This window comes from Bombus fervidus, chromosome 12 (genome assembly GCF_041682495.2).
Source record: "Bombus fervidus isolate BK054 chromosome 12, iyBomFerv1, whole genome shotgun sequence".
Classification (NCBI taxonomy): domain Eukaryota; kingdom Metazoa; phylum Arthropoda; class Insecta; order Hymenoptera; family Apidae; genus Bombus; species Bombus fervidus.
Genome location: NC_091528.1, coordinates 8,950,065 through 8,965,783, shown reverse-complemented (window position 1 = coordinate 8,965,783; position 15,719 = coordinate 8,950,065). Strand labels below are relative to the sequence as shown.

Here is a 15,719-nt window from a genome sequence, read left to right as displayed (position 1 = left end):
TGGATTAAATTTATTTATTTATTTGTTGGTATTATTTATTCGTGTAAATTTGACCGTGCAATTTAAAGAAATTTTTTCAATTCGTATATACAAGTCATTGTATGATAGTTGTATTTCACATCGAGACATTCCAGCTTATCTTTCGAATAATTTTCTAATTTTTTGTACAAATTTTACCGTAGAATTTTTCACGCACATCTTTCGTATTCGTCCACCTTCAACATCATCTTCTGCGTGGTTTTTTCAATTTTTTGCGCGAGACCTTTCTGTGTTTCGAAATATTTAATTTAAAGATTCGTAACCTCTGCGAAGAATTGATACTCATCGCTTGAAATCGATATTCTCGACATAAAATTTCTCTGACATGGCGAGAAACGTTGATCAGATGCTTGCAAATCAGCTTGAATGGATGAAACGCGTAACGATACGACACGCAAAAATTCTCAACAACCGAGCATCGGATGTCTGATATGATCAATAAGCAATTCTACCTCGCTATTATGCGATGACTCGACGCACGTGCTGAAGTCCTCAAACAACTCGTTAAAATCACATTCAGTCCGCACACTCTCGCACAATGGTAATTCGATTCATGTTTTTCATGTTATTTTACGTTTGATATTTTCTTATGAAATATTCCTGAAATCGAAAGCGCAAACATTTGGCCATCATTCATCTGACAAATACAAAATAATAATTCTACTTAGTACCTGTCCAAGTCTAACAATTTATTATTTAAACATAAAACTCATTTTCTATTCCTATTAAATTTATAACAAACTATATATCTTTTCTAAAAAAAAAACACCGCAGACGACCAAATTTTCCAAAAAATAGAATAAAATTTTGCTGTTCAAGGATGCCGATATTCTTCGTGTTATTTTACGTTTGATATTTTCTTATGAAATATTCCTGAAATCAAAAGCGCAAATATTTGCCCGTCATTCATCTGACAAAAACAAAATAATAATTTTACTTAGTACCTGTCCAAGTCTAACAATTTATTATTTAAACATAAAACTCTTTTTCTATTCCTATTAAATTTATAACAAACTATATATCTTTTATAAAAAAAAAAACACCGCAGACGACCAAATTTTCCAAAAAATAAAATGAAATTTTGCTGTTCAAGGATGCCGATGTTCTTCGTGTTATTTTCTTATGAAATATTCCTGAAATTGGAAGCGCAAACATTTGGCCATCACTCATCTGACAAAAACAAAATAATAATTCTACTTAGTGCCTGTCCAAGTCTAACAATTTATTATTTAAACATAAAACTCTTTTTCTATTCCTATTAAATTTATAACAAACTATATATATTTTATAAAAAAAAAAACACCGCAGACGACCAAATTTTCCAAAAAATAGAATGAAATTTTGCTGTTCAAGGATGCCGATGTTCTTCGTGTTATTTTCTTGACAAAAACAAAGTAATAATTCTACTTAGTACCTGTCCAAGTCTAACAATTTATTATTTAAACATAAAATTCTCTTTCTATTCCCATTAAATTCACAATAAAGTATATATCTCTCATAAAAAAAAAAAAAAAAAAACACCGCAGAAGATCAAATTTTTCATAGATCGAATGAAATTTTGCTGTTCAAGGATGCCGAGTCCCAAGTAAACAAGGGGTATCCTGTTGCACGATTAGTATTATTTTGATGGGGGGAAAAAATGAAGAGGTGGAAGGTCGAAGGAAGCTAGGCGATTCAGGTTTTACCGGAAGATCCTGCGGAAGCGGAGCGAGGTCGCCGTGCGTACACGGAAGTGATGACGTGTGTCGGGAGCGGGTATTGCGAGCACGTGCCACGAGGTAGCATTCAATTAAAAAAGAGGAAGGGCAGAAAAGGCCATTTAAATAGGGCGAAGTGCACACGGTGTGTGCACACGCCGCCAGGTGAACTCGACATTCCGTGAGAATGCTCTCACTTCTCCTTCTTTTTTTCTCCTCTTGTTGTTCTTCGTGGTTACTCGGAGCGAACAGTAGGTCAGAAGGTCCGCCGTGTTTGCGTCAGGAGATGCTAACGGCACAGCATGCAAATTTTACCTCTTCTAAACACGAACAACCCGGCAAACGAGCATGTTTCGTTCAAAAGAATTTCGACAATTCCTTTCATCCTATGATCCTGACTAACGAATTCCGATCATTGTTCCACCCTACGATAAAAGTATTCATTTCTTCGAGACAAATGAATTCATTTTTTGAACGCAGGAAATAGAACTCGGGTTTTCGTGGAGCAAAGTAACCCCTGCATGTTCTTCGAGTTGTAAAGGTAATGTACAAACCTACGACTCTAATAACATACGGTAGACCTTTACGTATACCCGTTAATTTTCATCTGCAAGCTTACAATCCTCTTAGAACTGTGGTCTTATCGAACGTCGGGTTAATATTCGGCAATACAATGAGAAAGAGTAACGGAACGACCAGATTACATTATAGATTACATTACCAGATTACATTTTCCAACACTTGGATACAGTGGACTTAGTATCATGACAATATAATAGGATACCTATAATGAAAGCAATTCACCATAATAGTAAACATGTTCCAAATGTGATTTTTTTTGTCCATAGAAATGCAGAAAACCCATTTTATGATATGTAAAGAACGAAAAAACTTTGAACAAATGCTTGGTTAATGTTTAAAATATACTATGGGTTTTCCTCGGCTTCGTCGAAAATATGAGATTCTATAAACATCAGCCATCTGTTACTTATCGTAACGTACACAAAAGCCGCTGTAATTTCCCATTAAACTTCAATTTTCACCGATTTAAATAATGAATAATACTTTGACGATCGACGACATCGAATTAACTAACATTGAACCACGAGGGGGGGAAAAAAACTCTCATAAGGAACAGTAACAAGTATACAATTGTTATCCGTGAGGGTAGCCCCTATGAAAACCCCTCAGATATTAGCTAACCGGAAATCGACGCGTGCGAACCGATGTCACAGGGGTTGATATTCGAGATAGAAACGAAGGGGATCACGATTTCGTTGGCACGAGCCAAGCGACTGGCGACATATGTTCACCAACAGCTGATGTACTTGCTAATAAGTCCACCTCTCTCTCTCTCTTTTCCTCTTACATATCGTCGGAATAAATGATAACCGCGAGCATACACGGAACATGGGAAATTTCATGGCTGTGAGAAAACTTGTTAACGTCGCACGTGTTCCGTGATCCGAAACGATACGTTTTACTTCGAAAGTTTTACTCTGTATGCGTGACAATGATATATAAAGTAAAAGAATATCCTGCTTTTTATTATAAATCCATCGAGCAAATTTATTATCATTTACTCGACTAACTCAATTTTTGCAAACGTAAATATAACATAAATTAAATTGCTAATTCTAAATGTAGCTATTTATAAATCAGGGTTGGTACTCCTCTTGTCGAAAAATGGACAAGCTAAAAATGGACCTTTTCTAATGTCACATTCGCTTCGTATTTCTGCATTTTCTGCGTTCCTCTATTTCTTTGCTTTCTAAACTAAAGAAAGAACACCATCGTCTTTAGTAAAAAGAAAGCAAGTTAAAAAATAGATAATTTTATACGTAGTTCGACGAAAGTATCGCACGGAATACGCCAAATATAGAAATATTCGAAACGTTGCGATCGCTTCGTATTGGCAAAACGTAATCTAGTGATCGTGTGTATTTTTACGAGGATAAATTAAACATACGGACATAAAAGATAAGTTACATCGTGAATATATTGATTGCACTTGCGTATTCTGTTACGCTTAATATGTATATATGTAGCTAGATGACTGACGTAAGTCCTACACGAGTTCAGCACGTGCGGTCATCGTCTAGAAGCTATTGTATAATGCGCGTAATCCTCCACGTGGATTAATCGAGACGTTGAATTAACTTTGTATTATTCGCCGACGCAGTTGGAACTTCTCTACCCACCCGGATCGTGCAAAAACAACGAACAATGAACTATGAACGGCACGTGAGAGGAAGCTGACTTGAAATCGAGTCGGCACGTGGCCGTATTAAGTTTGTTTCACCGATTGGCATCGTTTTAATGGACTGTAGTCGTTGATAGCGATAATCCACGTGGAACAGATATCATTAACAATAGTTCTACGATCCTACGATCGATAGCTGGACGTATTTTATTTTTCCATTCTCTTTCTTTTTTTTTTTTTTTAATAAATATTCCAACAGATTTCACGTTAATTAGAAAATTCATTTTCTAATAAGCGTATAAAAAGCATAAGAAAAACGACATTTCGTTATTCAGTTGGATAGCGAAAAGCGAGCATTACGTAAATCCAAAAATTTGTTTCCAGACATACAGAGGCGATAAGGCTACATTTTACGAAGTATAATCGTCCTCGTAGCAGCAGACACATTAAAAATAATCGTCGATTAGAAAACGTACTTCGACCGTTCGCTAGTCTCTCACGAAATTATTTGGAATTTTGCATCGATGAAAAACAGGAAAAACGAAAGGTGCTGAATACGTTGAAATATGAAATGAGCAGGGGAGAGCCTATTACTTAGTTCTTTCACTTTTATCCTCGCGATTAATTTAAAAACGAAACGAGAAAGTGAAAAGAGTGGCGAATGATCGCGCATGCTTCAGGTCGGAACGACCGCACTTGCGATAACGGTAGCCCCGTTTTGGAATGCGAGAAATGCGCCGCATTCGTTCCTTTCGATTCGTCAGTGTCGTCTCGATTTCGTGCGACTGTCGTTTCTCAATCAGAACAATCCACTAGGTTTCGATAGGCGGCTACCGCTTTTTGACGCTCAATCGCATAATCTCTGCCGCTTTATTACACCGGCAATACGAACGGTATGAAACAGCCCTAAGACTTCGATCAAGCCGTTGCAACATTTTTCATTATCACTTTTTGCGCTCTCAGGGAAACCAATCAACGTATACTGTTACACGTGGAGATTTCATTTACCGGGTGGTTAAATTATGAATCGCAATCTTACAAACGAGATGGGTAACTTTATACAGATTCGAGGTAGTAGAGACACATCGAGTAATGATAATTTCTTTCGATCAATTTAACCGGTGCATTCGTCTTCGCTAGTTGTCAAGTCGACTTATTTAAATCGATTAATTTTTCTCGCGGATAATTAGACGATATAAATATACAGGTGTAATTTATGCGAGTTAAAAATCGCTTCAAATTTTGAAAGATTATTTATCAACATGCAACTCTTGCGATTAGTATTACAACAGACAAGACACGCTATCAGTATGATTTCATTACCATTAATCACCAGCTATGAATTATTCATTATAATATTTTACGACGACTGGGAAAAGCTTCGTCATCTTTTATCTGTCTTGTCGTTTACGACAAAAATTAACGCAACATCGTATCTCATTGTATGTGCCTCGTTTAAATGAAACTATCCCCCATGGAAAATTTGACGAGCCAACGAATCCATCCGTCGTCAGCTACGCTTCGATTACAAAGAATCCTCGGTATCGTCGATTCGAACTACGCCAAGTGAGAATCGCGTGGCGGAGTATCGCGAAATATAAACTGTCCGTTTAAATGGAAATTCAAACGCAACTCACCATCGCCTATATACTTATATACGTAGAACCGCAAAACGTTAAGCATTGCCCGGAGCATCAGCAGCTAATTGGAATCCGCGGATGCGAGCGACAAGGGAATGAAGCAGGTAAAAGGCTGCTGGACATCCGCGGAACAAAGAATAAGAGAAAGAAGAGACCGAGGAGTTTCGCGTTATCTCGGCATCGCGTAAGTTCTACGGAGGTGCCGGCGTCGTTAGGGACACGTGCAATTGGCTGGCTGAAGGGAGTAGCGAAGAAAGAGAGAAAAAAAAAAAAAGAGAGGAAGCCGAGGAAGGTATGGACACGAAGACCAAGAAGAAGACGAAGAAGAAGACGAAGGATGCCTCGTAAAATCGCAGTAGCAAGAAGAAGGTGGTCGGACGAGAGAGAACCGAGACAGGAGAAGAAGGATGGAACTAACGTGCGTAATTATTCGGTGCGAACGATGTTTAAGTGCCCCACTGGCGGAGAAATAAGCGTGGTAGTTGGCAGAAAGAGCCGAGGCGAGGAGGGAAAAGATGGGAGAAAGAGGCGAAAAAAAGAATAATTGAAGGAATGGCCACGCAAACCGAGAAGGATAGAGAAAGATTGGAGGGGGGTACGAAGTGTATAATTCAGCAAAAGCCTGGACGAAATTAGTATCTGGAAGTGCTTGCAGCGAGCGGCAGGATGTACACGTGAGGCATGCCGAGTTATTCATTCCGGACGATGACTATCCAAAGCGAAGGACGATTTTACGATCGTCTTCGCGAAATTAAACCTCGGCCCGAACAAATCCACCCGAGGGCTACTTTCGACCAATTTTCGACGGCGATCAATTGGCCAAACTGAAAATCTGTAATCTTTTCGTTCGTGCGCGGCTTTAAATCGAGCCGTATACATAGGTAGATACGTTGACGCATGAAAATCACTTCTCCGAGCGTAGCGTCGCGTGTAATTGCATCGCCGACAGAGAAATTCTCGAGATCGATAAACGAAAGATTGTTCCGAGAATCGAAGAATGGCACGCACATTCGTAACTCATTTGTATAATTTTCAAATAATCTTACGGAAAGGGATTCCGACTTTGTAACTGTGATTATTCGGTGAAGTACTGAAACTAACGATATACGCTGCCTTCGGCTTATAGTCGATAGCGATCGATTAAAAAATACCGCGTAAATAGAAAACCGTTACACCGCATCAATTAGATCATTTTGTCGACATAATATCATTTATATGAACGCGCAAAAACATTTGTCGTTGAAAATTGCCTGTAGTCTCGATCAATGAATGGAATATTCGCTTAAATAGATAAATTTCTCACGCTTTTCTATTATTCGCCAATTCAGTTTGTTCCAACGCGATAGAATATCACGAGATTTGTCCGTGCACTGAGAACAAAACTCCTCTTCTCTTTTATGTCAAGCGTTTAATATCAAGAAACGATAATGACTTTGTAAGCATATCGTTAAAAACACATTTTCAGTGCTTGCGGTTCCTGCAAACGGAAAAAAAACAACCAGAGTACCGTTCCTTTGCAAGTGTTCTTCGAATAATGATTGCACGAGGAAAAATACGATTACGGTTTCCTAAATAAGTGAATATAAATTAAACATGACATCGTAAGCTTCTTTCAGCAACGAAGAAACCGTAATACAAGAGTACCGTCGAACATAAATTATTCAACCCTTACGATTCTCTCGGGCAAATTCAAAATGAAATCATCAGCCACCTAAAACCATGTTTTCAACAAGAATCGTACAATGACGAACAAGATGCGTTAAATTCTCAGCGATCGAAGAAACTGGAAGGTAAATGTTAAAACTACATCGTTAAAACTACACGTTCGACCGTTTCCAGAGACAAAAGCAACCTAAATAATCATGGTATCTGTAAAAGTACGGTCCGAACAAAGATCAGACGTTAAGGTATACGTCTTAAAGAAGGCCTAGACGACCGTGCTAATTGTCGCATTCGGTAATACGGTCGGCGGCCAACGAAGACTCTGTACTACGCCCACGCGACACTCGTAATAAACGATTCATCACATCCTTTTCATAACGCTGAGTTTTATCGCGCAACATTTGTGTCCGCATCCGCGGCGTGTCTCTCACGCGACACCGGAGTTAATACGCAGCAGAAAATGATTGATCAATTGGCGGAGAGGAAACGATGAGCGCGAGCGCGACCGGCCACGGTGCTATGATTTCGCGGTGACTTGGTAGCATAGACGCACGTACCGTGATTCAGTAACGTGTAACTAGTGGGATTGCGATCGGGAGGACGCCGGACTTGTGCCCAGCACGCTCCTCCAGGTTGCTCCTCTTCGACGAGGATAAAACTATCGAGCGGTGAGAAGGTACGACGAGGATGAGATTACGATAAGAAGACGTAGCACGAGTTGTATACCCTCCTCGGGGCACTAGAATGGAAAAAGGAGGAAGACTAGGTAGAACGAGAAGGGGTCTCGCTCTCTTTCTCTTTTTCTCTTTCGTTGTATAGTTTACTGTTGCAGGAGAGACGGAGAGGACGTGGATACTGGGTCCTTCCGTATGAGCGCACGTTCGTGAAACAGCAAGCCGAAAGGAGTTAAGAGAGAAAGAGAAGAGAACGTTAAGCCGTGCATACCGTGGCACGACTACCCGAGGAGTATCAGAAGAGGTAGGAAATACGGGCTCGAACGGTAGGTGCAACGAGGACAAAGAAACGGTGACGATGGCTTGGTGTGGGCGCGTGTCTGGCAGCTGCCGCTTACAGGTGGTGTGCTTGCTTGGGAACCAACCTCTACGGACCGTTCCCACGGAAGGCCTGTCCCCCACTAGGGACCCTGACAGCAGCCCCTCGCCCCACCCTGCCGATGGGTCCTTGACTATATAAACTACAGCCTCGCCCGACCAGCCACCACAATCACTGTGATCGTTCACGAAGTTCGAACGGGAGACGCGTCGGAGATACCAGTTTTTCGATACCTTTCCCATAGAATCGACCGAATAATCATTCGTTAAAAAAACTCGTTGTGTGACATCAGAGATAATAGTTAGTTGGACAAAAAGTGTGATATCGCGATAAGCGAATCGTAATCAGTGCGACGTTGGTTAATCGGTGTGTGAAGCAACCCCCCGACGAAAGGATTAATCATGCAGATGCACGAGCAGATTATGATGGTTGATGGACAGGAGCAACCGATCTCCAGGACTTATCAATACAGAAAGGTAAGCGTCCTTAGGTTTTCGTCCAACGCCTGTTCTATCTACTCAAATAGTTTTCTATTCTATTGAAATATCATTGGAATTAGAATACAGTTAAACTAGAGTCGAGCAAATGCAAGCCAAACGAGTAATTCTTTCAATTCGAATTAAAAGATTCGCCTATTCAAACGACCGTCTATAATGGTTCGTTCCTTTCGATTTACAGGTGATGAAACCTATGCTGGAACGCAAACGCCGAGCACGAATCAACCGGTGCTTGGACGAGCTGAAGGACCTGATGGTCACAGCGTTGGCCGGCGACGGCGAGAACGTGGCCAAGTTAGAAAAAGCCGACATTCTGGAATTGACTGTGCGTCATCTTCACAAGCTCCAAAGACAACAGCGTCTTTCGGCGAATCCGGTGATCGACGCGGATCGATTCAGAGCCGGGTATACGCATTGTGCCAACGAGGTTAGCCGTTGCCTGGCCGCCACTCCGGGCGTCGACGTTGCCTTGGGGACCAAATTGATGACCCACTTGGGTCACAAGCTGAATTCCATGGACAAAACTGGCCCCCTAACGATACACGTGGCCGCACCGCAATCTTCGCCGTCTTCGAGCAGCGAGCTCAGCTCCGACGAATACTCGATGCCCCTCACTCCGGCTTCCAGCCAACCGTCTCCAGTTAGAATCGACGTCGAAGGCATCTCGCAGAATCATCAAGGTCTTCTGCAAGTTGCCAAACCCAACGAGCCGATCTGGAGACCGTGGTAAACAAGAGGACGAACGATCTCAACGGGCAAAGCCATCGTATACTCGGTTAACCGAGTTCTCGATGGAAAGCAATCGGACCCTCGCTCACGGAGAAGCGAAATTACCGTGGCTGAATCTTAAGAGGAGTCCATTATGCGAAGAACCATTATCGGTATTGCAATTTTGTCTGTGATTTGAGCGAATAATTCGCGCGCCTTCGATGCAAGTCGTGACGGAATGGAAACTTCGGCTCCTCTTCGTGGAATCCTTTTCTTCTAAAATTAACGACGGTGAAATATCTTTTTCCCGTAATATGTGCAAATACAGATTACCGAAGGAACGAGGATCCAGGAGACGAAGACGAAGAAAAGAAATAGACTTAAGACTTTCTATTTGCTCAAGACACTTTCGAGTGAGACGAATAATACGAGGATTATCGAAATATCCTTCCTTTTTGTAATATCGTCTTACGGATAAATTTTGTATGTTTACTAATTGAAACGTAATGACGTGCCCGCGTTAGCGGCTAGAGCTTTAATTTACTTGAGTTAGAATTTTCTATTGTTTATTTCATACTTTTATCGAGAATATTTTTATTTTGTCCATTTTGGCGCGAGAACAGTCGTGCAACTCGACATGTCGATTATATACATATATATATATATATATATGTTTCCTCGCGTCGATTACGTCACAATTTCGCGTATACATCGACTCGAGAAAGATTCATTCTCGCGCTAAAAACGTTGTTATGTGTGTGTTAACTCAGCCTGTTGTATTAATTTTTGTGTTTGACAATTATTTGGGAATTTTGATTCTCGTCGATAATTATTACTTATCAACACAAGAAAATAGCTGAGTATAGAATCTTGTGATAGAGAAACGTGTACCTGTGATATTTACTCTAGATGTATGAAAATTCTAGATCTTTAATAAATATATATTTCATTGAAAAGTTTCATGCTTATTAATTCTTCCCACCCTCCCTCGCCGATTAATTATTCTTCTTCTGTAATTAAACTCTTACACGCAACTTTGCACCTTTAGATATAGTACTTTCTTCGATCGAACAAACCAATTAATTATCGATTGCTAACTTTAATTAATATATCGTCTGCTGTTAACGCGGAAGCCACTGCATAAATTTTAATACTATTCAATATTATAGAAAAAATAATTTTTGGTTAATGTACATACATTAATATACTACTGAGATTCAGTTATGCCAATGAAGTAAACATTACGATAAATAGAACTAAAACAATGAAAAATTGAGAAACTTCATTGTGTACTCACCCTAACAGCCTTCTCTGATGTCAAAGTAAAACATTACTTTCCCGCCACTCGCCTTCACCTAAAATGACGTAGTTCCTTAAGATCGTAAATATAGCAAATTCTTCGTGATATAATGTTGACAATAATATATATTACAATACGCGTATATTGCTAAAAATATTATTTCTATACTGATATACTCTTAACTAATATTCTTAAATTAACAGTGCTCATTTCTCTTAAATAGAAATCCCAGTTTAAATGAATTGGAATTGCGAAGGTGATTCTCAACAGTTTGAGAACCCTTAATAATTATTATATACAGATTACGATATTTTGGATAAGTTAATATTACTTCAAAAATGCGTAATATGATATGTACTCCAATCATGTATTATCTATCTATATCATAATCTATAATTATCTTATATAATCTTTCGCAATCCACTTTATTATTTATATAAAATATTAACGTACGATATTTTTCAAAAAATGAACTGTATATTTAACCCTTTCTTAACACAATGCCTTTACATATATAAACAGAATTAATAATAATAAGTCCACCACAGAATTAACATTAATGAACAAAATATACGAAAGAAATTGCGTATTTTCGCACGAGAAAGCAACTTTCTTCAAATACAGATATAGCATAAATATAGCAAATAATTATCATTCAACAACAAATGAAGAACAGTCAGTACACTCCGTTTAATCAAATGTAACAATGTCACACTGCTCCGATACGCACGATCGACACATAAATCACAATCGATACGAACAAATCGTACCTTCACCTGGTTCCAGCTTTAAATTAACAATTTCCGATTAATATATTCACTAGCCATTTAATATTAATCATGGACTAAAATACAGCACTAAAATAATTTTTCAATCTACCATATTATCCGTATTGAAACACACTTTACGTGTTATAGTGTGTTACTTAATGATGCTTCGAAATGTACATGTGTGTAAAGGGTTAGGTTAGTGCAGGAAGGAAAGTACGATCCATTTCAAGCGGTACTTTAATCGAAAATATCTATATTCTTAACCACTATTGTTTTCCCACAAGCGTTCGTACGTCATTTATTATTACTGTCTGTTATTAATAAATATTATTTTCTATTAAGATTATTTACCGATCTGCAATTTATTGGAGTATCATTGTCCACACATGTGTGAGCATCGAGTAAATGTGAGGGAATATTTCCAGAGTATATTCGTATTCCGAGGAAGGCACGATTCGAAGCACGAGACAGATATAACAATGGATAAAAGGCAGGTAAGCACAGAAAAACGACAAACACTCTTAAAACACGATTATACTCACTTTTCCGAGTAGGAGACCGCCACTCAGCTGTAGCACGTGTTGTCATTACAAGTGCACGACCACGCTCCGCGGCCATCTTGCGGCAGTTTCTTCAAACTCTTGAGACACAGAATGTTTGAACATTAGTCAAATAAAATCTGATTATTTGAATTGAAATTTAATTGATTATTAAATTTGTGAAAAATATAAACAAAATTAATGAATACGTAAAGAAGCGAAGAAAATGGTGTTTGGTATTTTATGCAGTATACAATGGATGATTATGGTTTCTGTATCGTTTCCACTATTACCGATGCACAAATGACATCAATCGATTTATAACGGGATTTGTATGTATGTATTTAAAATGAAATATTATGTAAAATAATTTCGTCGATATATAGATGATTATAAAGTTTTTGAATGTCTTTTTTATCCAAAATACAAAATACGTAAAATATACTAACAATAATCTAATAAAAAATTAGACTATTATTTCATTATTAATTAATTATTTATTAATTAACAAATAGTTATAATGAAAATGTGCATGGTACCCTGAAATAAACAATTAATCCATACACTGTATAAGAATGTTCAGCAAAATTTTACTTCGATTTTATTGAAAAATTAATATTCCCGTGAATAATATTATTAACAATATTATACTAAATTTACGCCTGTACCTTGGTAATTGCAAGATTTGTAAAAAGTATAGGAAATATACTATGATAATCAATAATAATCAAATTACAAGTAGTCAAAACGAATCTTAGTAGTAACGAGTAAAATGAGAAATTTCGAGACTCGTTTTAAACGCAAAATGAAAACGCATACCCATGATATTGTTCTTCTTCTTGTTTTTATGTAAATCGATATATCAAATTATACACAATAATAGTTTGAATAATCAACGAATATGAATAAACGTCTTAATTTTTGTCACAGAAATACGCGTGATATGTCACAAACGTAAAGTGCATACTACTCTGAACTATACTAACCGCTTTACTTCGAGAATCGCAAGCAGAATGCATATCGATAAGTACATATATCGTTCCTGCTTTGGCGCCAATTGAACGTTTCCGTTACATATTTGAAATGCAACAATAAAAATATACTCAAAAGAAACACGACTATTGCTATTTATATAATTATTACATATAACGTAAATACATTTTTAATAATTGATATAATTTTATTTACTCTTCCAAGCATAGAGATAGTAAGTTTAAATGATGTTAGGTTTAAATAATCGAACGGAAAAACTAACTTTAAGAGATATATTAGAAGCTAATCATCACGAACAAATATTAATCCACCTTATATCTAATCTGTAATATTAAATATAATTAAGAATGCGAGAAATAATGCGAGAATAAATGCGAGAAAGTAATGTTTGTATATAAACACGATATGTATAACCTAATAAATGAAGTTTAGAAAACATATAAACAAATATGTATATTTATGTACTTGTGTATCATAATCTACTTACTTCGAAGTCAATAGCAGCAAATAATTATATCAATAACAGGTATTATTAATTATTTTCTCAATGTTCCAAATAATTTGCTTTATAAACTCGAAAAGTTCGTTGACACAAATCATCAAGTGACATAACTACATGTTCATATACATATGTATATACTTACATATTCCATTTTCAAAAACTAGAATGCGCTGCAGTTCTTAGTTTATGGTGTACTACATTACCGACGTAATAATCGATATAGCAGTTTTAAATTACAGAGCCAATTTGAAAAATAAATTTTGATAGATATATATGTACGTTTAAGTTTAAGTAAAATTACTCTACTGTAATAGGAATATTATCTTTTGATTCCTAATAGATATAATAAAAAAAATCTACAGGCTATTGAATTATTATTTTTCATTATTCTAAGCAAATAACAATGAATTGTTAAACTTTTAAACATAAAAAACTGTAAAAAATGTAATTCCTGTATATCAAATATTTTACTAGCAGGGAAATACAATTATATCTATTGAATTTATTATTCTTCTTATGCTTATTGTATAATTTCAATGACCATAATTCCAAATGTAAAAATGTCCCACTTTATTAACTTGAAGCATTCAAATATTTTTCACTCAGAATTGTATCTATAACGAAAGATATTATGCGACTTTTATTAACTTTATTCCATAAATCCTATCGATTGGTTCTAATTTAGTTTCCAAGACAACGATTGCGCCGTTTAAAGTTATCCGCAATATCAGTAAAGAAAGAAACCGCGCAACTTACGTCAATCTCGTTCATTTGTCGTTTTATTTATATTACTACGCAATAATACTAACATTATATCAGAGAAATTACAATTATGGTTCAAAATCAAATAGTTCAAGCTGCAACACCTACAGTGTGTTACCGGAATAAAATGAAACCAATGAAAAGTGTTAAGGTATGTGATTTTCCTATTATCAGTCTATTTTTTCTTCTTAGCTTTTCGTTCAACTAAACGGTACAATTTAATTCTTCGAGTAACAAGATAATTTACTCAAACTGTTAGATATCAGGAAGTACTGTAGAGACAATAACTCCAAAAAATTCGCCAAATTCAATTCATCAACCTGCTTTAATCGCGGAGAAACAGGAAACAAAAGATGTAAAATTTAATGAAACTGAAAAGGAGGAACAGAAGGAAGAGAAAAAGATAACATCTACTAAAGAGGTATCTTTTCCATTAGATATTTATTCCAGAGTAATTTATATATTATCTTTGTCAAATAAATTATTTCTTTTAATATTCTCGGTCGAGTATCAAATTATTCAATATCATAAGATATTATTTATAAAGAATGGCTCCAAGATTTTATAAAATTAGTTTCTTGATATCCGTAACAGAATATCAAGAGTAGAAGAAGAGAGGAACGTTTAGCTAGAGAAAAACGAGAAGAGGAAGAAAGAGAAAGATTCGTAAGAGAGGCTGCTGAAAAGAAGGCAGCAGAGAGAGAAGAAATAATAAAACAAGCGAAAAGGTTTATTCTTTACAGGAAACCAATGTGCAGACGAATTAATCAAGGTCTTCTCGTTTCTGAGGTATTTAGAGAGTAAAAAATGTAACACAAAAATTTCAATTTTCATCCAGTTGCCTTTTTCTTTTTATTTTCCAGTCATAGAAATATATCATACCACTAACAATAGATTTGAAATTGTTAATTATTATTTCATTAGTGTTATAGAGAATTGGATGCTCAACTAAAATTTCGGGAAACTCTAAAAAACGTAGATAAAGAGGAAGAAATAGCCTACGTGAATTCAATAAAAGAGGATTTAGCAAAATACGAAGAGGAAATGAAACATAAAACAGAAAAGCAGTTGGAGAAAAGAAAGCATTATGCCTTCGAATTAAAGAAACAGTAAGGTTTTACGAGATTTTACGTACGTGGTAGAAAACATTTTCTTTATTTAAATAACTTAATTTCCCGACGTTGTTAGAATCGAAGAAACTAAGAATGCCGAGGCAGCGAAGGAGAGAGAGGTATTCGAAGCTGATAAACAGGATCAAATAAATATGGAAAAATACTTGCAAGATATTAAAGAATTTGAAGCGCAACAAGTCAGTCTTTAATAATTAATATGTAATAATCCTTATAAGTTTATG

At 36.6% G+C, this 15,719-nt stretch overlaps 2 protein-coding genes across 8 annotated transcripts in view; one reads left to right on the top strand and one right to left on the bottom strand.

Moving 5' to 3' along the window:
* LOC139993281 (tubulin monoglutamylase TTLL4) overlaps positions 1 to 12,209 on the bottom strand; it is a 263,202-nt gene extending 250,993 nt beyond the window's left edge. For 3 of the 6 annotated variants that reach the window (XM_072014856.1, XM_072014853.1, XM_072014858.1), the window contains exons 1-2: positions 12,112 to 12,209; positions 10,797 to 10,854 (exon numbers count right to left, since the gene is read on the bottom strand). The gene's annotated coding sequence lies outside the window, so the exon portion shown is untranslated. Of the gene's footprint in view, positions 1 to 10,796; positions 10,855 to 11,920; positions 12,013 to 12,111 lie in introns of those variants that run through there. The other 3 variants (XM_072014857.1, XM_072014860.1, XM_072014855.1) reach the window with 2 other exon arrangements.
* Positions 7,783 to 10,458, top strand: LOC139992768 (enhancer of split m7 protein). Of its 2 annotated transcripts, XM_072013951.1 has the most exons (3): positions 7,783 to 8,007; positions 8,074 to 8,770; positions 8,973 to 10,458. In XM_072013951.1, the coding sequence occupies exons 2-3, from the start codon at positions 8,696 to 8,698 to the stop codon at positions 9,519 to 9,521; spliced, it is 624 nt and encodes a 207-aa protein (XP_071870052.1). In that variant the 5' UTR covers positions 7,783 to 8,007; positions 8,074 to 8,695; the 3' UTR covers positions 9,522 to 10,458. The 2 variants fall into 2 exon arrangements, with proteins under 2 accessions (XP_071870052.1, XP_071870053.1); XM_072013952.1 differs by having other exon boundaries at positions 7,783 to 8,770.
* Positions 12,210 to 15,719: the final 3,510 nt, after the last annotated feature.

Bases quoted from the DNA above. Each gene is read 5' to 3' on its own strand.
- LOC139992768 (XM_072013951.1), top strand. From the start codon at position 8,696: ATGCAGATGCACGAGCAGATTATGATGGTTGATGGACAGGAGCAACCG. The intron at 8,771-8,972 runs GTAAGCGTCCTT...TTCGATTTACAG, and splicing joins GGACTTATCAATACAGAAAG to GTGATGAAACCTATGCTGGA.